General features: G+C 38.2%; 2 protein-coding genes across 2 annotated transcripts; both read left to right on the plus strand.

Moving 5' to 3' along the window:
* The first annotated feature begins 3,435 nt into the window (after positions 1 to 3,435).
* Positions 3,436 to 6,381, plus strand: LOC110922575. Its single transcript, XM_022167076.2, has 4 exons — positions 3,436 to 3,560; positions 4,119 to 5,224; positions 5,326 to 5,792; positions 5,862 to 6,381. Exons 1-4 carry the CDS (start codon positions 3,497 to 3,499, stop codon positions 6,379 to 6,381), a joined length of 2,157 nt encoding a protein of 718 aa, XP_022022768.1. The 5' UTR covers positions 3,436 to 3,496.
* A 769-nt stretch (positions 6,382 to 7,150) lies between these two features.
* On the plus strand, positions 7,151 to 21,967 carry LOC110943476 (nuclear exosome regulator NRDE2). The gene is made up of 10 exons (XM_022185226.2): positions 7,151 to 7,743; positions 8,764 to 9,520; positions 10,181 to 10,778; positions 11,606 to 11,774; positions 12,565 to 12,925; positions 13,230 to 13,340; positions 13,426 to 13,768; positions 20,527 to 20,752; positions 20,829 to 21,050; positions 21,642 to 21,967. Exons 1-10 carry the CDS (start codon positions 7,229 to 7,231, stop codon positions 21,799 to 21,801), a joined length of 3,462 nt encoding a protein of 1,153 aa, XP_022040918.1. The 5' UTR covers positions 7,151 to 7,228; the 3' UTR covers positions 21,802 to 21,967.
* The last annotated feature ends 546 nt before the right edge of the window (positions 21,968 to 22,513 follow it).

Genomic DNA, 22,513 nt, shown 5'->3' on the forward strand with positions numbered 1-22,513 from the left:
TTTCACATTTTCCCAAGAAAATCAAAAATTGAAACATATTTTTGGTTTTAGGGGGGAGTAATTTTTTTTTAGAAATTTCTAAAATTTGAAAAATCCAAAAACACGATAAAATCTAAAAAGCCAAAAACATGAGAAAATTCAAAAATGAGTTTTGTTGTGAAAAAGAGGAAATAATAGTACATCAGTAGACTATCACAACATGCTAAAGATTTGGAAAGTCAAAAGTGATAAACGGTTTCACTGATGATGTGTCAGTAGGTTTTTACTCATTTAGTATATTGTTTTCGAGATATAAGCCTAAGATACCGAATACTTACTTATTTCGCGGGGAACATCTCTCGGATATATGGGTAACCCCCGAAATCTTGTTTGAAAGATTTTCTATTTCTGACATACTAGGTCTTTGTGCGTGATGATATCTGGGGTATTATACCAGGACTTCTGATTTTGCGGGAGCAATAGCCTAGTCCTCGTATAATACTTTGCAAAGCTTTAATCATAAAGCCAGCCCTCAGCATAAAAAATGATGAAACATTTGAAAATGCTAAATCATGTGCTCTTGAAGAAAAGATCCCCAAATGGGACACACCTAAAGTCGAGCCATCATCTCTCTGATTGAACAGAAGTTCTAGCCTGAGCTCTCATGGTCTCGCATTACCTGTTTACAGATATCATTAGTGTACATTCACCTGTAAGACTGAATATAGAAGTCTGGATACGAGAGTATATTCTGAGGTGGTACACGCGAATAAGTTTAAGTGCTTAAAACATTAATCTCGTATCTCGAAACCATTGAACTTTGTGTGAAAATTTAAGTGGATCAGTATACTGACAATCTATGTGAATCGTTTAGAACTTAAAATGTCTAAAGCTTAACGGTGTTAGTGATTTGTCTCAAAAACTGATATGATCCTCTGACGCAATCTCACAAAAATATTGTTTGTAAATATTTCTTTACTGCATTTCATTAAAAACAAAAATCCAAAAATATTGTGATTTTAGCATAAAATTTAGAAAATACAAAAAGATTTTCGACAACTGATGTTGAAGAGCTGATTTTCAAAATTCCGAGTACAAAACATGATGAACAACAGGTGAAGGGGAGTTTGTTTGAAATGAGAAAAGATTTCGAAATGAAAATGTCAAATTTAAAATGTAATTTTTACAAGTGGTCATCAAAATTTTAAATGTTAAATCATTCTGAAAGATACCTGCAAATGATATATAAATTTGTCAAAATTGTTAAATTTGTGAAATTTATTGTGAGGTAGAGTTTGTGCAGGCAGAAGCAGGCAGGTTTCGATTTCTAAAGACTTTCCGCATAAAGCCTGAGCAGAGTGAGAGCCAGGACATGATCCTAGAACAATAGCTAAGACAGACCAGCTTATTGAAAGGGGGAGTCTGAATCAGTTACAGATTATGGATCAACATTCAAGGGGGAGTTTGAATGTTAGAAAGCCATATTTGAATCCTAATGTCCATGCAAGCTGCTGATGCTGAAGAACTTAAGGAATCAAGAGATCTGATCAAGAGAAGATGGAGTCAGGATGAGATTCTAGAAGAGAAAAGATTGAGGATGTTTTACACTGTCAGATACTTTGGAAGAGCACGAAGACTGTTCAAGACTGAAGATGTGGCATACCGAAGACTCGACACTGAAGACTTCGTCAACATCCAAGGGGGAGTCTGTTGGTGCATATGTCTGTCGACTTCGTCTTGTATCGAGTCTTGTAATAGATTAGAAAGGTCAGGGCACATAATTCGAGAAAATCAAGAAATATGTAGGTTGTGACCATTTCGCACGAAATGGACATTGTCCATTTCGCACGAAATGGGTCTTGCCTATTCCACACGAAATGGCTAGCCTATATATATCTGTCCTGTCATTTCATATAAAAAACTTTCCGATTCCAAGCCGAAGTGCTGTTGAACTGTCAACTGCCTGTAAAACGCTGTTATATCAATAAACAAGACAATTAGAGTGTATATCAAGCTGTTTCGAAGTCGATACGTTAGTTTCCGCCTCTCGTATTGACAAGAACTCTTCTGAACGACTCATTTGGTCGTGCAAACGATCCTACACAAACTCTGAAATTTTCCTAACTACGATCCTGATGATATTTTCCGCTGCAAATTTAATAAACACCGGTACCACCTGTAACTGGATCACGACTCCCGCCCAGGGTGTGGTCGGAGGCTGTGACAGAAAAAAAACAACCCACTCTCTTGTCTTCCCCAAACTCTATCTGCCTAACACAAAAAACCATAATTCAACTATCCGCCTAATCATTTATCCCAAAATCTATCTCCACCACCGGTGACTCAACACCGCCATGAACCACCTTTGTGAACCACTGGTGTACGTTTGTCGTAACCCCAAATCATTCGTTATTAACCACATGGTAGTCCCTAAAAAGAAAAAAAAAACCCACTTACTTGTCTTCCCTAAACTTTATCATCACCATCAACAATTGAAACATAGTTTTGCTTAAAATCATCAAACTCCTTATAACTTACAAGTAAGTGTTGTTATTGGCTGTTGTAATGTGTAATGAAATTTGAGCTCTCAATCAAAGACTTCCATGATTTGCATACATATCATAATTGAATAAACGCTTTGACAGGAAGCATGTTCAATGATTGGTTTAACATTTCGATTTTGAGCATGAAGAACTCTGGGGTTTACAAAGATATGAAGAATTACAGTGTTTAAGAGATACGAAACCAAAGATAGTGTGCATTTTATTTTGGAAGCAAAACGTCCGACTAGTTATTTTTCTTGGACTTCACTGTGGTTTAGGCTTAACCTGAACCCGAATTATATTGTTATACATGTTCGATTATGTATATGAATTATAGAATTTTAAAGTTTTAGGTATCAGTTCAATGACTACTCTTAGTTTGTGTCTTCGTTCGTTTTTCGGTGATACGAACCCAGTTTAACTTTGGTGAAAGGGGACTAGTGTGGTGGTGGTGGACTGGTGTGGTGTGGTGGTGGGTTTTGGCGTTAGGTTGCAGGTGAATATGTAATATAATAACAACTATATTAAGAACAACAACAAAAGTCCCTATGTGAAGCATTTTAGATGTTTTCACAGCCAACTAGCGCTAAAAAAAAGAAAGAAAATTAGTCCAAAGACTCGCGCCTCACGGTGCAAGAAAGTGTAAACGACGAGAACTCATATTACCAAAAAAAAAATAAATAATAATAATAATAATAATAATAATAAGGGAAAATGCCATTAAAATGTAACTAAGTTTGTCAAGTGTCTCAATTAAGTCATCCAAACTTTTTTTGTCTCTCTAAAGTCATTAAACTTTAATTTTGTGTTCTAATACGGTGTAATTATCAGGTCATCAGGTTACCATGTTTTTCTTTTATTTTTTATTTTCTTTTTAATGCTTATGTGGATATTATTTATATTAGGTGGAATTTATAAAATAAAAACACATTAAAACCTACGACTGGTTCATTCCTCCCAAAACCCTAGACGACATGAACAACGGCAACGACGACGACGGACCTTCAATCTTTGATGATCAGATTCGTGATTCGTCAGGTACGATTGCTTCTATCGTTTTTGTTTCATAGCAATGATATATATTGTTTCGACGAAGACTCGGAGACAACCTGTATCGATTCGTTTTTGTTTCATAGCTTCTTTCGTTTTGTTTCATAGCAATAATATATTGTTCATAGCAAGAATACCTTGTTTCGATCAAATATGCCTAATGAGTAGAATAATATATATACAGATTATCACATAATATATAACGAGGAGAATACATATGTAGACTTGCACGTGTAATGATAATATTTAATGAAGAAATTGGTTATGGACTTTAAACTTGGTCATATGAAAGCATTTAATGAAGAAAATGATGGGTTTCATTTATCGATGGTCATGGATACATGTTGAAAGAATTCTCACTTAAATATCAAAGTATATTGTTCACAGCAATAATAGATTGTTCACAGCAATAATATATTGTTTTGATCAAATAATAGATTGTTCACAGAATTGATTCACTTAAAGATCAAAGAAATTGGTTTTGATGTGATGTTGGGTGATCACTATTGATTTACTAATTTGTATTTTTTTGCTATTTATATTCAGTAATAAACAGTACGGAAGTTGGGTCTCAAACAACATTACAACATGAAGATGATCAAATCGAAAAGGACCCTTTTTTGAGTCTACTTTGTTATGACAGTGATAGCGAAAAGGATGATCGTGTTGAAAAAGATGACGAGGCCAGTTCCGCTGAAGATTGGAGTGCAAATGAAAAGGATTATGACAGTGATGGTGTTGAAAATATCGAGCGTGATGTTGTATATCCGAGCTACGATCCAACAATTAATTGGAGATTGACCAAACCTATTCTAGGAATGAAATTTGAGAGTCCTACACAACTAAAGGAGAGTTTAATTGACTACGGAGTATCAAATGGTTATAAATTAGAGTTTACAGTCAACGACTATCGTAGGTTGCTGGTGGTATGTGGGGAAGAAAAAACCGAAGATGAAGAGGATCATTCAGGAAAAAAGAAGAAAGTCAGGACGTGTCCATTTAGGCTTTGGGCCTCAAGGCTTACAGGTGAGGATTCATTCCAAATAAAAACACTAAACGAGAAACACACATGCACAAGAAAGTATTGTTTGGGCTCTCTTGTTACATATTCTTGGATTGCAAAACGATATTTCAAACAAATAGTTGAAAATCCGGAGATTAGTTTAAGGCAAATGCAGACCGATATCATGAGAAAATTTGAATGCAAAGTGAGTATTGGTCAATGTAGTAGAGCAAAACAAAAGGTTTTGGATGATTATGAAGGTGGTTTAAAAGAACATTATGCTAGACTTTCAGATTATAAAGCCGAGATATTAGAAACTAATCCAGGGAGTACTGTCATGATGGCTGTGAATCAAGTGGAGAATGGAGAAGTTTACTTTAGTAGTTATTATATTTGTTTTAAGGGTGTCAAAGATGGATGGATAAATGGGTGTAGAAAAGTTCTTGGTTTAGATGGGTGCTTTCTAAAAAACAGTGGTCAACTACTAACGGCTATGGGAAGAGATGCCAATAACCATATTTTTCCTTTGGCATGGGCTGTTGTGTCTGTTGAGAATAAGGAAAACTGGAAATGGTTTCTTAGTCTAGTGAGGGATGACATTGAAATGGAAAGTGGACTTGGACTAACTCTCATTTCAGATCAACACAAGGTATGTGATTACTATTCATATGCAGTTTAGTTAGTTTTACTTTTTTGTTTAACAAGGGATATTATAATCAAACTATTTTATATTGTTATTGTTTTCATTAGGGAATCATAGAAGCCGTGAAGGACGTGTTTCCTTATGCTGAGCATAGACAATGTGTAAGGCATATTTATGCTAACTACAAGAAAAAATATCGCGGAGAACAATTTAAAAATTTATTTTGGAAAGCTGCAAATGCAACAACTGAGGAATATTTTGAGAAGAAAATGGAAGAATTGAAAAACATTAACAAAGGGGCGTATACCCATCTAATGGAAAGGAATCCGGTTACTTGGTCAAAGGCTTTTTTCGAGCTTAATAAGGCATGTGATGCGTACGAAAATGGCATGAGCGAAAGCTTCAACTCACGCATTCTATCAGCACGACGGAAACCTATAATTACTATGCTAGAAGAAATCAGAACATTTGTGATGGAAAGAATATTTTTAATGGCAAAAAAAGCTGGAAGATTAAAACGTGATGTCTGTCCGAAAATTAGAAAAAAGTTAGAAAAAATCAAAGAAAATCAAAGGTACGACAAAAGTAATTATTACTTTTACATTTTTGGTATTTTTTATTAATTTTTTAAACTTTTCGGTAGGTATTGGAAGGTAGTTCCAAGTGATAAGACCGTATTTGAAGTGAGAAGTGAAAAATATGCGTGCGTGGTGAACCTTGATGAAAAAACTTGTAGTTGTAGATTATGGCAGTTGTCAGGCATACCTTGTGTTCATACAGTGGCAACGTTGTCCTTCGTTAACAAGGACGCAGAAACTTTTGTTAGTTCTTGGCTTAAAAAGGACTTGTTCAGAGAAGCATACAAATATCCAATCAAACCACTGAGAGGAAGTACATTTTGGCCCAAAACTGATGATATAAAACCTTTACCTCCAAAAGAGAGACGGATGCCGGGTAGACCAGCAATAAAGAGGAAAAGAAGCGCTGATGAAAAAGAGAAAAAGAACCCGAAGGTTGGAATTGGAAGAAAAATATCTTGTCAAAATTGTTACGGAACGGGGCATAATGTTAGGTCTTGCAAAAACGAGAAAAAAGACCCCCCAACAAAGGTGAAAAGGCCAAAAGGTAGACCTAAAAAGCGTGCTGCAACGATGAAAGTCTAACATGATTTCGTGTTTTTTTTTTTGTGAGTTATCTTTTTGAGACATGAATTTTGGACGATGTTGCCTACGTTTTTTGTTTATCTTTTTGTGACGAATAGATACGATGGTATTGAAAGTTTCGGTTTATCATTTATTTTTCATTCATAATAATATTTTATAGTCTTATTAGTTTAGTATAAATAAAAAAAAACCAATACTATTTTTAAAATAAAAAAAAACCTCAATCGTAACAATTTTTGTTACTCACTCAAAAGTAATTTTTTTTTGCTTTAAAAACGTAACACTTTATATTTTATTAATTTTAGAATAAAAATGATTTTTCAATTTTTTAAGAGAAAAATCCATGTCATTAATTTTATTTTCCACATCATATTAAAAATTAAAAAAAATAATAAAACCTGACACATCATCGTTACTGACCTGGTAACCTGATAATTACATACTATTAGAACATCAAATGAAAGTTGAGTTATTTTATAGAGACAAAAAAAGTTTCAGTGACTTAGTGACTTAATTGGAACACTTCTTAAAGTTGGTTACATTTCTACGAAGTTACCCCTAATAATAATAATAATAATAATAATAATAATAATAATAATAAAGCTAGGGGCTTAACATGGAAATTTATGTAAACCACATGTGGTTAAAATTGCAGATTACTCTAACCGTGATATCCGTGACTGGTTTCAACCCGAAACAAGTACCCGATAAGTAGTCATGTCATGTGGAATGTTTGGAGTTTTCGGGTCGGGTCACAATTAACTCACGAGCGAGTCTCACCCAGGTGTATGAACATATTCAAACTACAAGAGAAACCCTCACAGGAAAACAACATTATCGAACAACAATGGCGGATGAATCACCAGCAGTAGAAGAACAAGAACCTCTCCGCCCACCATCCACAACACTCTTCCCTGTATCCAAACAAACCCCATCTGCCCCAATTAACCCTCTACAAGTCTCCAATTCCACCACCCCCACCCCCACCCCCACTTGGCTCACTAACACCAGCTTCACCGCCGACATATCAACCATCAACGACGTCGTATCCTCCCTTCACCACCACCACACCGAACCCGAACAAACTGCAGAAGAACAACAAACAGATGAACGACGTCGTTACGATTTGGTTGACTCGTCCGCATCGGATCAGGATGAGGATGTTGATGTTGATGGCAGAAGCAGTAGGAAAAAGGAGAAACGGAAACGGAGGAAGAGGAAGCAGAGGGATTATGAATATGGGTCTTTGTCTAGGAAGCACAAGATTCAGTCATGGGCGACTGATGCTACTGGGAGTAATAAAGAGTATTACTTTGATTCGCGTGGGGATCTTGATAATTTGGCTTTTGGTTCTCTTTACAGGTAAATGTTTTACTGCTAATTTAGGGAAATGATTGTAGTATTATTAGTTAGGAGTTTAGATTGTTTCAAGTGATGGGTGTTTTTGAAAATCGGAATTGGTGTTGTTTAGTTAGGATTGTGTTAAAAATAATGCACCCGAATGTAGCTTGTTTAGCATACATGGGGTATGTTTAGACAACCCGTTGTTGTTTTATAAAGGGTTTGGATAATGAGGTGGTTATACGGGTTGTATGACAAGCGAAAAATAGTCATATGGGTCATACGAGGTGGTGTTCACTAAATTGTATGATTTGTTTGATTGACATAGAAATGACTAATGTGACCGCTGATGACAAAGTCATATGGCATGTATCTATGACAAGGCGCATAGGCCGAACCCGGAGCCTAGGCGCTTAAAAGACGAGGGCTTTTATATATAAGGTGCATAGTAGAAAATACCTTTTTAGGGGGTTTAGAGATGTTTTAGGCTTGTTTAGGGCTACTTCAAATGTTTTAGGGTTGTTTTGGACTTGTTTATGGCTCATTTAGGATGTTTTAGGGGTTTCAGGTGACTTTTAGCCTGAAATTGCACCTAAAGGCGTGCCTCACCAGTCGCAGTGCATTTAGTGCGCCTCGCGCGCATTTGAGAACATAGGCATGCGTGATCATTTTTGCCCCGTCCATATGACGTCATGTAGCCGGTTTGATATGACAGTCACACTTGTGCATAGATTTGTGGGTGGTGTCTCTTTGGCATCACTAGGTGTTGGCAAAGCGTACCCCACCCATAAAATTTTTATCTTACTCCCCTCAAAAAGGTCAAATCAAAGGGATTTTTGTCTCTTAGTGTAAAATTGGGAATATTCGTGATTTGGCAACTTGATGGGGGTACTGTAAGTAAAAATGAAAAGGGTGGGTACGTTTAGCACAACGCTTTTAGGTGTTAGGTTGTGCTTGGTTATGGAAAATGTGACTTGTAATAAGTTATCGTTAATCAAAATTTTCTAACAGCAACTTTATATCTTTCTTGCTACAACGCAGAATGGACATTGCTAGATATAAACTATTTCATGGAACCAAGTCTTCTTCGTTTAACTACAATGCATTCGGTCCGTCGAACACAAAGTATTCCGACTTCGATAGAGATAACGATGCGAATTCATTAGACACTAAACTCAAATCCGAAGGACGTTACTGGTCCGCTAAGTACGCTGCATTAGAGCACCATAGGAACTTTAAACGCTTTCGAATCGTCGCTCCTAAAGACTCATCCCAACAAACCGCTACTGATTTCATACCACTTTCAGATGAGACAGCTTCAATCGACGGTCAACCGACAAATTCCTCAATAGTCGAAGAATCATGGGAAGATGAGGTGTTACGGAAAACAAAACATTTCAACAAAATGACGAGAGAGCAACCGTATAACGACAAAATTTGGTTAGAATTTGCGGAATTTCAAGATAAAGTTGAAAGCAGACAGCCGCAACGGGGTGCGCGTTTACAGACGTTGGAGAAGAAGATTAGCATATTGGAGAAGGCGGTCGAGCTTAATCCTGATAACGAGGAACTACTTCTTGCGCTTATGAACGCGTATCAAAGACGAGATAATAATGATGTGTTGATTGGTAGATGGGAGAAGTTGTTGACGCGCCATTCGGGGAGTTACAAGCTTTGGAGGGAGTTTTTGAGATTTGTTCAAGGGGATTTTTCGAGATTTAAGGTTTCAGAAGTGCGGAAAATGTTTGCGAATGCGATACAGGCTCTGTCGGCTGCATGCAGCAAGCATCATAGGCAGGTGCATGATTATAGATGTTTATTTTTATGACGTATTCACATATTTCTACATGTGTATGAACGTGTTCTTTGAAAAGTGACTATATGATGTAAAGTAATTAAAATCAGATAAGTAAATTTGATAAAACAGGCTTTTTGATGGTCTTTAAATGTCATTTTAGTGTTTTAAGTTATATGTATGGTTGTAAAAATCGCTAGGCGCTAGTCAAGCATTGGGGTACTAATTAGCGATTAATCGTGATTAATCGGATTAGAATTTTTTATGTAATTTTTCTAACTTATTAATTGGATTGGATTAAGTATAATTTTCCAAATAATACAATAATATGACTGACTTTGACCGGTTACCGATTTTTTTGTCCGACTTGGTAAAATTTAATTGGTGAACTGCCGATGATTTATCTCTATATTTACAACGTTGGTAATATTCAAATAATAAGTATTTGAGTGTTTCGATTATAAAATAAATTAATAGATAAAATGACTTTTTATAAGGGTAATTATAATGGAAAATGACTTTTTTTGTCCGACTAGGTAAACTTTAATCGGTGAACTGCCGATTACCGATTAATCCCCAATATTTACAACACTGATAATATTCAGAAAAAATAAGATAGCCCTTTTATTTTTGGTTTTCATGTTTCGCTATGTATTGATGCAGGCTCAACAGAACGATAAATCATCAGCGGACCCACTTCTTGTTCAACAAGAACTTGGACTGGTCAATACATTCGTGAGTTTATGCCGGTTCGAGTGGAATTCGGGCTATCAAGAATTAGCTACAGCTTTATTTCAGGCGGAAATAGAATACAGTTTATTCTGTCCATCTTTACTTCTATCCGAGCATGGTAAACAAAGACTGTTTGAGTACTTCTGGAATAGTACCGGTGCACGAATCGGAGAAGACGGGGCCCACGGGTGGTTAAATTGGCTCGAAAAAGAGGAAGAACAGAGACAAAAGGCGATGATAGAGTCTGAGTCATCTGCTAATGTTGATGAAGGCGGCTGGACGGGTTGGCAAGAACCTAAAACCGAAGGTGACGTGGCAGTTGCTGATGTTGGGATGGTTGACGGTGGTGAAGATGATGATGTGGGTATGGAAGAAAAAGATGATACGGAGGCTTTAATGAAGTTGCTTGGGATCAAGGGTGAAATTGAAGCTAATGGTGAGGTGCAAGATGTATCGACGTGGGTTAAATGGTCAGAGGAAGAGTTGTCGAGAGACTTTAATCAATGGATGCCTGTTCGCGCGGAATCTGGTGCCTTTTCTATTCGCTTGTTTTCATTTTTTTATTATAATTTGTGATAGCCATAGAGCTGGCAAGATGGACAGGTTGAGTATGAGTCGAAAGGGGACCTACAAACAATTTTTTTTTGTCCAATGTGTTACTTGTGTTTACAAAATCAACACAATTACAAATCTTTGAATATAATGGTTTAAGAGGTTGTATGCATTCAAAATAAAACTCGACTTTCAACCTGCTTGATCTGTTCCTTTTTTAGCTTGAAGTTTTTATTTGAACCGTTGAATGAATCACAACCCAAATCGACCCGTTCATAAGTAAATGGGTCGAAATTGCCACCTCTAGTCTGAGATATGATCTTTGTTGTATGCCTTTTATGGGGGTTAGAGGAGCGTAGTTTTATTCATTTTGTTTGACTTTGCTTAATTTACTAGTTGTTAATAGCGCTTATAGCGAGCGCTATAGCGAATACCGTAGCGAAGCGCTCATTCATCGCTATCTGATTTTGGCGCCTCCATAGAGAGTAAATAGCGGGATTTCAGGTTTTTTTTTTGGTTTTCATATAAATAGCGATAAAATATACGTACATAATAGCTGAATTTTATATAACAGCGTATTTGGATATAATATACATATAAATATTTGTAAAAAAAAAATTCTAGTGTATCGCTAAACATAAATAAGTGCCCGCTATATCATCGCTATTGCTACATAGGGTGTAGGTTGCTTGTCGCTATCGTCCGCTATTCGCTATTAACAAATAACAACTATGCTTAAGTTCTACAATGCAGTTCACATATTGCATATAAAAAGTTCTAATGAATTGCAGTTGTAATAAGCAGGGAGTTCAGTTAAGGATGAGCTCGTAGACAAGGAAGGTGATGACCAACTTCTGAGATCGGTATTATTTGAGGATGTGAGTGAGTACTTGTTTTCAATAACTACAGAGGAAGTTCGTTTGTCACTCGTGTACCAGTTCATTGATTTCTTTGGAGGGAGAATTTCACAGTGGTCAGTTTCGTAAATTTCTTACTTTTATGATCACACATAATTCACTATTCCACCATAAGATGATATCTTATAACTATTTCATTTGATAACTTTTTAAAAAAAAAATATGTTTGTTTGCTTGTTTCTATTTGTACCCTTTCTTCCATATACAATCATTGCTTCTGTTTTTGGATCCATAATATGAATAGTAAGGGTAGAATTGTCGTTTCTCATGCACTTAAGTCTTAACTGAACTAACTAACCTCCATCCATTCGGGGGACTATCCGAGCAAACCATAGGGAACCTACATGCATAGTTGTTAATTGCGACCATAGCGGTCGCTATAGCGCGATTTATAGCGACGCGACGTACTGTCGCTATTTGGTTCATAGCGACGACTATCGAATTTAGCGACAGTTATTATTATTTTTTTTTAATTTTTTTAATTTTTTTAATGTTATAAAGGGTTATAGCTATAAAATAGCAAGATTTATAGGTTTTTGTTAAATATACATGTAAAATAGCATATATACAAGGGTATTTTGATGTAATATACATATAAAAATTTTCAAAATTCTTTTTCTAGTGTAATCGCTATTTATAAAATAGCCGTCGCTATTTGCTACGTAGCCTAGCCATGCCTTGTCGCTATTCGCTATCGACAACTATGCCTACATGTAATTTTAGAAAGTTGGGGACTAAAGGTGAAATACGGGCAAACCACAGGGACTATCCGGGAGTTTTTCTCTTATCAATATCACTTATTTGCCCAAGTAGAAAACCTAAAGAAACTAGTTGTTATTCTTTTAGGTCTTCAACTAATAGCTCGAGTTGGGCCGAGAGAATCCTAATGATGGAGTCACCGCCAGATTCAATGTTGGATGACTTGAGGAAAGCCGAGGGGATTTTGAGAAAATCTGAAAGCTGTGAGAGCGGTTACAGTTTAGAACATGTTTTGAATGGCTTCGATAACATACATATGAGAAGTGAGATTATGAAATTTGTTCGGAATGTTACTTTACAATGTTTAAATGTATTTTCGCATGACCACGTTTTAAAAGAAGGTGCACTTGTTGCCGAAGAGCTTTCGAAAACAAGGATGAATTCATGTTGTGTTGCAGTCACTCCATGTCGCCCATTGGCAAAGAGTCTGTTAAAAAGCAACCGCCAGGTATGCCATAATTATACTCAGTATGGAAGATTATTATAAAACTTTTATGAATAGTCCTAATGTTTTTTTAATAAAGCATTTTAGAAAGTTTCTTTTGATCCGTTTGATGTGTTTCATATTTTAACTTTTTTTTTTTTTTTTTAATTTTAACTCGTTAAAGATGAAACCTAAATGAGTGAAAATTGCCACCTCTAGTAGAAGGCAAGGCCCAATCAAACACTAAATGGAGGTGGACTCTACATGGCAAAATTGTTATTTATAACATATTTTTCGAGGACATGTCGCTTATATAATGCATTTACAGGATGTACATCTATGCGGTGTTTACGCGAAAAGGGAGGCTGCATTCGGAAATATAGAATACGCACGAAAGGCGTTTGACATGGCATTGTTATCAATTGAAGGCCTCCCATGGGTAAGTTAACTTCACAACACATCTTCAATACATATGAAAGTTAGCCAAATGTCTAAAATACCCTTTCATTGTGTCTATGACGCAGGATGCTAAATCAAAGGCCGCCCTTTTGTTTTTTTGGTACGCGGAGGTGGAGCTTAACGGTAACTCGTCAGAATCATTACCACGTGCATTGCACATTCTTTGTTGTTTGGGATGCGGGATAAAATATACTCCGTTTAAAAGTCAACCATCAAGTCTGCAGTTGTTGAGGGCCCGCCAAGGATTTAAGGAACAAGTAAGGATGATTCAGGCAACGTGGATACGTGGGACCATAGATGACAATTCTGTTGCTTCTGTTTGTTCTGCTGCTTTATTTGAAGAGTTGACTACCGGATGGGAAGCTGCTATAGATGTTCTAAATCAAGCTCTTTCTACTGTTCTTCCAGGTGATCCATCTTTTACATGTTTAGTAGCGGTGACAAAATGTTTCAGTCTTTATCTTAGTTGGGTGGCGGAGGTAGATAGTGGCGTCGGTCAAAGGGGCAATTTTTTGGTATGCGTTAGGGGTGTTCAGTTTTCGATTCGGATTCGAAAAATTCGATATTCGACTCAATTCGAATTCAATTATCAAGCTTCGAATTCGGTTTTAAAATGTTCGAGTTCAATTCGATTCAAATTCGAATTTATGCTTTTTAATTTGATTCGATTCGAAATTCTAATTAAAAGTATACATATATATCTTTTTATATTTATATATACATGAATATTATATATACACACATATGGAGAAAACCTTCTAAATTTGGGTCTAACTCTAAAAGCACTTATAATTAGTTTGTAGTAGTGTAAAAAAATAAAAGTAAAACAATTTGAATTTGAACTAAATCGAATTTATTCGAATTCGAGTTTCTAACACGAATGAGTAAAATGCACGGATAGTCCCTGTGGTTTGGTAAAATAACACCTATAGTCCCCAACTTTTAGAAATTACACCGGTGGTCCCTGTGGTTTGATAGTTTGTTACTCGGATAGTCTCTGGAATGGATGTCAGTTAGTTTTCACTGTTAACACCTTGTAAAATGACCAAAATGCCCTCGGCATTAAATTAAAACACATTAAAAGACTATTTTTAAATAACAAAACAAATAAATCAATTGACCAAACCAGCCAACAACCACCAACAGCTACCATCGGAACCACCACAGTCACCACATCCACCATCTGAACCACCATCATCATCTTTCTCCGCCGTCAACGCACCTATCGTTGCCACCACCTTCATCAATAACCATCATCAAAACCCAACAAATAAAACCCTAAATCGGTTCTAAATCTACAAATTCAACTCAAAACTCAAAACCCTAAGAGGCGATATGTACCTTAATCGACTGATGTTGATGGAGGAGGGAGTTGCAGTGGCGGAGTTGCAGTGGTGGTGAGTGAGTTACAGTGGCGGAGATGGAGGAATTGCAGTGGCGGAGTCAAGTGGTGGTCAGTGACCTTTTCTGGGACCATTTCTGTGTGTCTCTCTCTCTCTCTCTCTGATCGACCTTTTCTGGGATGGAGGAGGGAGTTACAGTGGCGGAGATGTTGATGCCGGTGGAGGTGGTGAGGGTAAGAGTGGTGGATTGGATGGTGGCGTTGCCGTAGAGGGAGATGGAGGTGGAGTTGAAGGAGTTGAAGAGGAAGTCGACGGCGGAGGACAGTGGGGATAGGAGGAGGAGGAGGTGGTGGTGGTTGATCATGGTGGAGAAGTGGTGGTGAACATGAAGGTGGAAATGGTGGATTGGTTGACTTGTAAATGAAGGGTGTAGATTGTTCTGGAGCTGCTTATAATACATGTTGATGATTATAGTATGCTGACTTGTACGGATATGCCGTCCAGTCATTTTTTAGTGTTTTAATTTAATATATTAAGGGTATTTTGGTCATTTTACATGGAGTTAATGGTAAAAATTAACGGACATCCACTCCAGGGACTATTCGAGTAACAAACTGTCAAACCACAGGGACCACCTGTGTAATTTCCAAAAGTTAGGGACTATAGATGTTATTTTACCAAACCACAGGGACTATCCGTGCATTTTACTCAACACGAATAGAATCAAATTTTGAATTGGACAGAAAATACGAATTGAATAAATCATATGTTAATTGTATTTGAATACGAATTCAGGTAAAAAGAATAATAATTCGAAAAGTTCGATTCGAAATATTGTTATTTGATTTGTTGAACACCCCTAGTATGCGTTCAAAAGGATTAGAGGATCCGAGACACTTCTCCCACATGTTCATTACAAATTAAATTACATTAGTTAAACTTGGTAAATACGTAATTGTATTGTATTGTATTGAATATTGTGTGTAATCAAGGAGAATACAAGAGATATAAATAGAGTAAACATTTACATAATAAACCCTCTAATATAAACTAAATATATATTTGTCTAATATTCCCCCGCAAGCTAAGGCCGAGGTTCGACCTGTAGCTTGGATCTCAAAAGAAGAAATCGTTGTGACGGTAAGGCCTTAGTAAACACATCAGCGATCTGATCATGTGTGGAGATAAATTGGACATGCAATTTTCGTTGAGCCACCTTTTCCCGAACAAAATGAAAGTCAACTTCAACATGTTTCGTTCTTGCATGGAAGACCGGATTAGCCGACAAGTAGGTAGCCCCCAAGTTATCACACCACAATGTTGGAGCAATCTTAACAGGAAAACATAATTCTCTCAAAAGCGTCTCAAGCCAAGTCAGTTCAGCAACAGTGTCTGCAAGAGCTTTGTATTCGGATTCTGTAGATGACCGAGAGACAGTTTTCTGTTTACGGGCAGCCCAAGAGACAAGATTCCTGCCTAGATATATAGCAAATCCGCCGGTGGATCGACGGTCATCCGGGCAACCAGCCCAATCTGCGTCAGAGAAGGCAGTGAGTTGAGCATCCGTATAAGCATGAAGTAACGAACCCGAATCATGACGAAGGAGAAGACCATGATTGATTGTGCCCTGAAGATACCGTAATATTCGTTTAACCGCTGACCAATGATTAGTTGTAGGAGCCTGCATGAATTGGCAGACTTTGTTGACTGCAAAGGCAAGGTCGGGTCTAGACAATGTAACATACTGTAGTGCCCCAACCATTTGGCGATATTGAACTGGGTTGTCATGGGGAGGACTGTCACTGAGAGACAGATTAGACGAAGTGGTCATGGGAGATGGAACCGGTTTAGCAAGAGACATGTTGGCCCGGTGAAGCAAGTCTAGTATATATTTCTTCTAAGACAAAACAATATCCCTGTCACGGTAAACAATCTCAATACCCAAAAAGTAGGACAATTTTCCCAAATCTTGTAGAGCAAAGGTATGACTTAGACGACGTACGATAGTGTCAATAGCAGCCGAGTCATTTCCCGTGAGTATGATATCATCGACATAAACCAACATGTATAGCAGCGTTTTACCTGACGAGTAGATAAACAAGGAAGGATCCGTTTTAGAGCCCCTAAAACCGAGGCTGCGTAGGACAGAAGAGAGTCGATGAAACCATGCCCGGGGTGCTTGTTTGAGGCCATAGAGAGACTTGTGAAGGAGGCACACGTGATCCGGTCTCATGGGATCAACAAACCCTGGCGGTTGTTGTAGGTAAACGGTTTCCTTGAGATCCCCATGTAAAAATGCATTTTGAACGTCTAATTGGCGGAGGGGCCAACCTTTTGTAACAGCAATAGAAAGGACCGTACGGATAGTAGTAGCCTTAATGACTGGGCTAAAAGTGTCATGATAGTCAACACCCGGTTGTTGTCGAAAACCCTTAGCAACCAAACGCGCTTTGTAACGCGTGATAGCCCCAGTTTGGTCTTGTTTCATTTTGTACACCCATTTACAATCCACAACATTAGTGTTCGGACTACGTGGAACCAATGACCATGTGCCATTCCGAACTAGAGCTGAATATTCATCAGCCATGGCCTGTCGCCAGTGAGGATCTTTGTTGGCAACGCTAAAGGAGGTAGGTTCGGTAGGTGGGGAGATATAGGAGGTATTTGCGGAAGGATTATAACGGTTGGTTTTCTTTGGATTAGGTCGTAGATTTGGTGGACGGGTGCGGATAGGTGGTGGTGGTGGAGGGGTAGGAATCGGTGAGGCTGAAGGGGCTGATATGGGTTGGTTTGGGGATGTAGAAGAGGTGGAATCAGGGGCTGATGTTGGGCCAGTAGGGGTGGTAGGCTGGTTTGGGGAGGGGCTCTTGGTGGGTGACTCGGGTAATGGAAAGGATGTAGGTGAGTTGGATGGAGCCGAGGGTACGGTATGTGAAGTGGGATAGGAGGAGTAGTAAGGAGATGTGGGTATAGGACTGGGTTGAGAGGCACGAGGTGAGGGTTGAAAGGGGAAAACATGTTCATGAAACCGAACATGACGGGCTACATAGAGACGATTGGTTTTGGGATCAAAGCACCGATACCCGTGATGGAGGGTACTGTACCCGAGAAACACACACGGGATAGACCGAAAATCTAATTTGTGGGAGTTGTATGCACGAAGATGTGGGTAACATTGACACCCAAATACCCGGAGAAAGGAGAAATCGGGTTGATATCGAAAAAGTTGCTCGAATGGGGAGACTCGTGAGTTCGAGCGAGAGGGCATTCGATTAATGAGATAAACAGCGGTGCCAAAAGCAAAATCCCAAAACCGCTGTGGAACATGTGATTGGGCCAGTAAAGTAAGCCCGGTTTCGACAACATGGCGGTGACGTCTCTCGACAACACCATTTTGCTCGCTTGTATGTGGACAAGAGAGTCGATGGATGATGCCACGTTCCAAAAAGAGAGGTGATAACCTGCGGAACTCGCCCCCCCAGTCTGTTTGAACCGATTTTAATTTTGTTTGAAATTGACGTTCAGCCATGGTGATGAATTGTTTAAATGTTTCGAAGACATCTGACTTAAGTTTTAATGGGAAGAACCACATAAATTTAGAGTAATGATCCACACACAAAAGAAAGTAATTGTGACCATCAAATGAGGTAACAGATGCAGGTCCCCATACATCACAAATAACCAAATCCAAAACATGTGAACTATGATAATCAGATAAAGGTAAAGATAGTTTGGAAGATTTTCCCACGCAACAAGAGTCACAAGCAAAACTAGAATGTTTGTCAGAAACAGGTAAACAAAATTTGGAAAACATAGACTTCAAAAGTTGATGATGGGGATGTCCAAGTCTTTGATGCCAAGTCTTGGAGGAGGCACGAGCAGTAGAGAAAGCAACTTTGGGAACATCTTGAATCCGAGGAAGACAAAATGTATATAGACCATCATTGCTGGGACCCGTGAGGAGGGTAGTGCGTGTAGACTTGTCCTTCACAGAAAAGAAAGTAGAGTGAAACTCAAAAAACACATTATTATCATGACAGAATTGTTGAACAGAAAGTAGGTTTTGTTTGATTTGGGGAACATGAAGAATATTTTTAAGTGAAAAGGTTTTGTTGGGTGAGTAGTAACGAGTAGAACCAATATGAAGGATAGGGAGAGGCTTACCATCACCAACACGAAGATTGTCCCCACCGAAATATGGCTCGGAATAGTCAAAAGTAGAAAGATCAGGAGCAACATGATTAGTGGCACCTGTGTCCGGACGCCAAGGTGTGGAAGATTGAGAGTGAACATCCGAGTAGTTTGCAGATGGTGACCGTCCCCGAATAGTAGTTGGGTCCCTGTTGGGACATTGAGACGGGATGTGGCCGATGCCACATCGGTTACAGGTACCATACACGGTGGTTTGGGTAGAAGCCCATGGAAACGGGTTACGGTTATTACCATTGTTTGGTGGGTTACGGCTGTTGTTGTTGGAATTGTTGTAGGAGCCTCTACCACGACGATTATTGTGATTGTTTTGGCCCCGACCCCGGTTGTAACCAGACCTGTTGGTGTAAAAGGCTTGAGATGGTGGCTGTGTAGGTGTGGGTGGTAAGTTAAGGTGGGTCAAAAGTTGTTGCAAGGCCTGAAGAGTTGGATTAGGTTGAGGGTCAGAGGCGGGCTGTTGGTCACGGCTGTTGGTCACGGCTGTGAAGGCTTGGGTAGGGGGGATGGATTCAGGTTTTCTAACCAGAAAATCATGGTCAGATAAGAGTGCATATAAGTCACTGAACGCTGGAGGAGATTGTCGAGCAACTATATTACCTTTGAGACCACGATATTCTTCCCGTAGTCCAGCAACAGCAAGCATAACCAAATCTTTGTCTTTGACAGGTTCACCAATATTGGCAAGTGCATCAGCATATTCTTGTGCTCGTTCAAGATAGGACGATGGTGACTCGTCACTTTGCATGGCAATCTTCAATAGTTGCTGTTTGAGTGTAAACTCACGTGAGATAGTGTTTGGGGCATACGCTCGTTCAAGGGCTAACCACAGGTCACGTGATGTTGTGGTGTGTTGAACATGACCAAAAGCAGATTCAGATATTGTTGACAAGAGAAGCATGCGAATATGCGCATCATTGGACAGCCAAGTTGCATGGTTCGGATTATCTTGAGGTTTGGGGGCAGGCTGTTCGGTGGAAGGGGAGGCTGCTGGGATGGTGGCTGCTGGACAGGGGATTGATCCATCCACATATCCATAAAGGTTGTTTGTAACCAAAAAGGGGTGTAGAATGGCTTTCCAGTAGCCATAATTCGTGGGAGACAGTTTGAATGCAAACTTGTGGGAATTGTGAGTGGTTTTGGCGGCATCAGAAAAGGATTGAAGGAGTGCCATCGGAGATGAAGGCTGATCGACTGATAGGCTGATCGGAAAATAGAGTAATTATGGTGGCGGCAGAATTAGGGTTCCAGAGTCAAGGCTCTGATACCAAGTTAAACTTGGTAAATACGTAATTGTATTGTATTGAATATTGTGTGTAATCAAGGAGAATACAAGAGATATAAATAGAGTAAACATTTACATAATAAACCCTCTAATATAAACTAAATATATATTTGTCTAATAACATTTGATGGTTACAAAAAATATATTATTTCAATACTAATCTAGTTTTTTTGAATGAAGCGATATTTGTATTCATAAAAAGACTTGCATGACCTGTTCTTGGTTTTAAAAAAATGGGTCGAAATTGTCACCTCTAATGTTTAACTCGAAGTTGTCGCTTTTACTTCTTGACAAATAAATCACTTGTGTAAACCTTATATCCGTAATTGCAGAAAGAAGAAGCCAAAGTCATCAACTTGAATTATTATTCAATTTCCACATGAACCTACTTTGGAAACATCACTCGCAATCAGAATTAGCAAACGTTTGGAAGTTCGTTTTACAAGGGTTGCAGATATATCCATTCAGCCCTAAACTCTACAATGCAGTTGTTCAAATCGGACATCTTCATACTTCACCTAATAAACTAAGGTGGATCATTGATGACTTCTTACATAAGTAAGTTAAACATACGCTGTTTCTTCGTTTAACGGTATATTTGTGACGTGTTCTTACACTTGTTAACCGCTTGCAGGAAACCATCAGTGACGCTTTGTCTCTTTGCTTTATCATATGAGATTAGTAAGGGAAGTTCATGTCATAGAATACATAGAATCTTTGAAAAGGCGTTGGCTGACAACGTGTTGCGGGATTCTGTACTGTTGTGGCGACTGTACATCGATTATGATATTCATGTGGCGTGTGACTTGTCTGCGGCTAGACGAGTTTACTTCCGTGCCATCCACACATGTCCATGGTGAGATTCTCATAATTTATATTTTCAGTAATTTTGATTCAGTTTTATTGGATGTATAATGTTCTTCCCGTTACTGAAAATACATGTTCGGCCCATTTGACCCGTTCATTTATATGCGGTTTTTATACCTGTATAACCCATGAGAGAGAATAATAACTTGAATAAACCCAATCATAAATAAATGGGTCAAACTTGTCGCACCTCTATTATATTTAGGGGTGACAATTGTGTTCGGCTGACGGTTGAAATTGATAAACCTAGACATGACCCATATATTAATTCGTATTAACGGCGTCAACCCTGACCTACAAACTTAAAACCATGTAACCTGAACATGACCCGTTTAGCTAACCAAGTCAAATGGGTTGGCAAGTCATAACGGGTTGGTTGGTTGTAAATAGGTTTTATAAAGTTGTAAACGAGTTAGTTGGGCCACAAACAAATTGCTAATTTATAAGCAGGTTGTATATGTATGTATGTATGTATGTGTGTGTATATATTGATATAGATGGATAGACCTTGAATATACTTGTTTCTTTAATATTTATGTTGTTAAACTAACCATAAGTTTGATCTGATTACATTTTCTAGGTCAAAAAAACTATGGCTGGATGGGTTCACCAAACTAAACTCTGTGTTAACCACAAAAGAGCTTTCGGATCTGTTGGAAGTTATGCGAGACAAAGAAATCAATGTGAGGACTGATGTGTATGAGATCCTTTTGCAAGACGAGATGGATTTATCCTCGTAACTTGAAGCAAAACAGAATTACGTGCTCATGGGATCCGCCTTCTGTAGTTTTCTACTATCTCGACTCCAATTATTGTACGTCATTGTTACTTGTACAGATCATGCGTCATCCATTACATAGTGTACAATGCTTTTGAATAGAGGTGACAAAATGGGTAGGTTGGATTGGGTTGGTTGTTGGGTCAAGACTCAAGATGGGTATATTAGAATAAAAAGGTTAGGATGGGTTAGGGTGGATGGGTTCTGGTTAAGATGTGCTAAAAATAAAAAAATAATAATAAACATATAGGTACTAGTGAATGGTGTTACAGCAATCTTGCCTGTAGCCACCAAAATGAGTCTTTAAAAAGACGCCAAGATCACATACAATCGATCGACAACTTGACTATGAGGCCTCTTTTGCATACGACAATCCATGGTCAAGCCGTTAGGCAATCCATGCTCTTGCTATTGTTGCATTTCATCTTAGTTTCCACAAATGGGAGGCATATTTTTATAAACATATAGGTGTCTTGAAATAGCATTTAACTTGTATTTAACATCATAGAGTTAAAAATTTTCTATAATTGGCAATTTGGCTATGGAAGTTCAAAGTTTCTAGGGTTTAGTTTGTATTATTGGCATTTTATTCAGAAGATTTAGTGGTAGGGCTGTAAACGAACCGAACGTTCAGCGAACAATTCGTGAATTGTTCGGCGGGAAGTTCGTTTATG

The sequence above is a fragment of the Helianthus annuus genome, chromosome 14, assembly GCF_002127325.2.
Source record: "Helianthus annuus cultivar XRQ/B chromosome 14, HanXRQr2.0-SUNRISE, whole genome shotgun sequence".
NCBI classification, from domain to species: Eukaryota; Viridiplantae; Streptophyta; class Magnoliopsida; order Asterales; family Asteraceae; genus Helianthus; species Helianthus annuus.

What these genes read in the sequence shown, in the direction of transcription:
- LOC110922575 (XM_022167076.2), top strand. Translation starts at nt 3,497, where the DNA reads ATGAACAACGGCAACGACGACGACGGACCTTCAATCTTTGATGATCAG. An exon ending in TCAGATTCGTGATTCGTCAG is followed by an intron (nt 3,561 to 4,118) that starts GTACGATTGCTT and finishes ATTTATATTCAG; the next exon opens with TAATAAACAGTACGGAAGTT. An exon ending in TCATTTCAGATCAACACAAG is followed by an intron (nt 5,225 to 5,325) that starts GTATGTGATTAC and finishes TGTTTTCATTAG; the next exon opens with GGAATCATAGAAGCCGTGAA.
- LOC110943476 (XM_022185226.2), top strand. Translation starts at nt 7,229, where the DNA reads ATGGCGGATGAATCACCAGCAGTAGAAGAACAAGAACCTCTCCGCCCA. An exon ending in TGTTAAAAAGCAACCGCCAG is followed by an intron (nt 12,926 to 13,229) that starts GTATGCCATAAT and finishes ATGCATTTACAG; the next exon opens with GATGTACATCTATGCGGTGT. An exon ending in TCTTTCTACTGTTCTTCCAG is followed by an intron (nt 13,769 to 20,526) that starts GTGATCCATCTT and finishes CCGTAATTGCAG; the next exon opens with AAAGAAGAAGCCAAAGTCAT.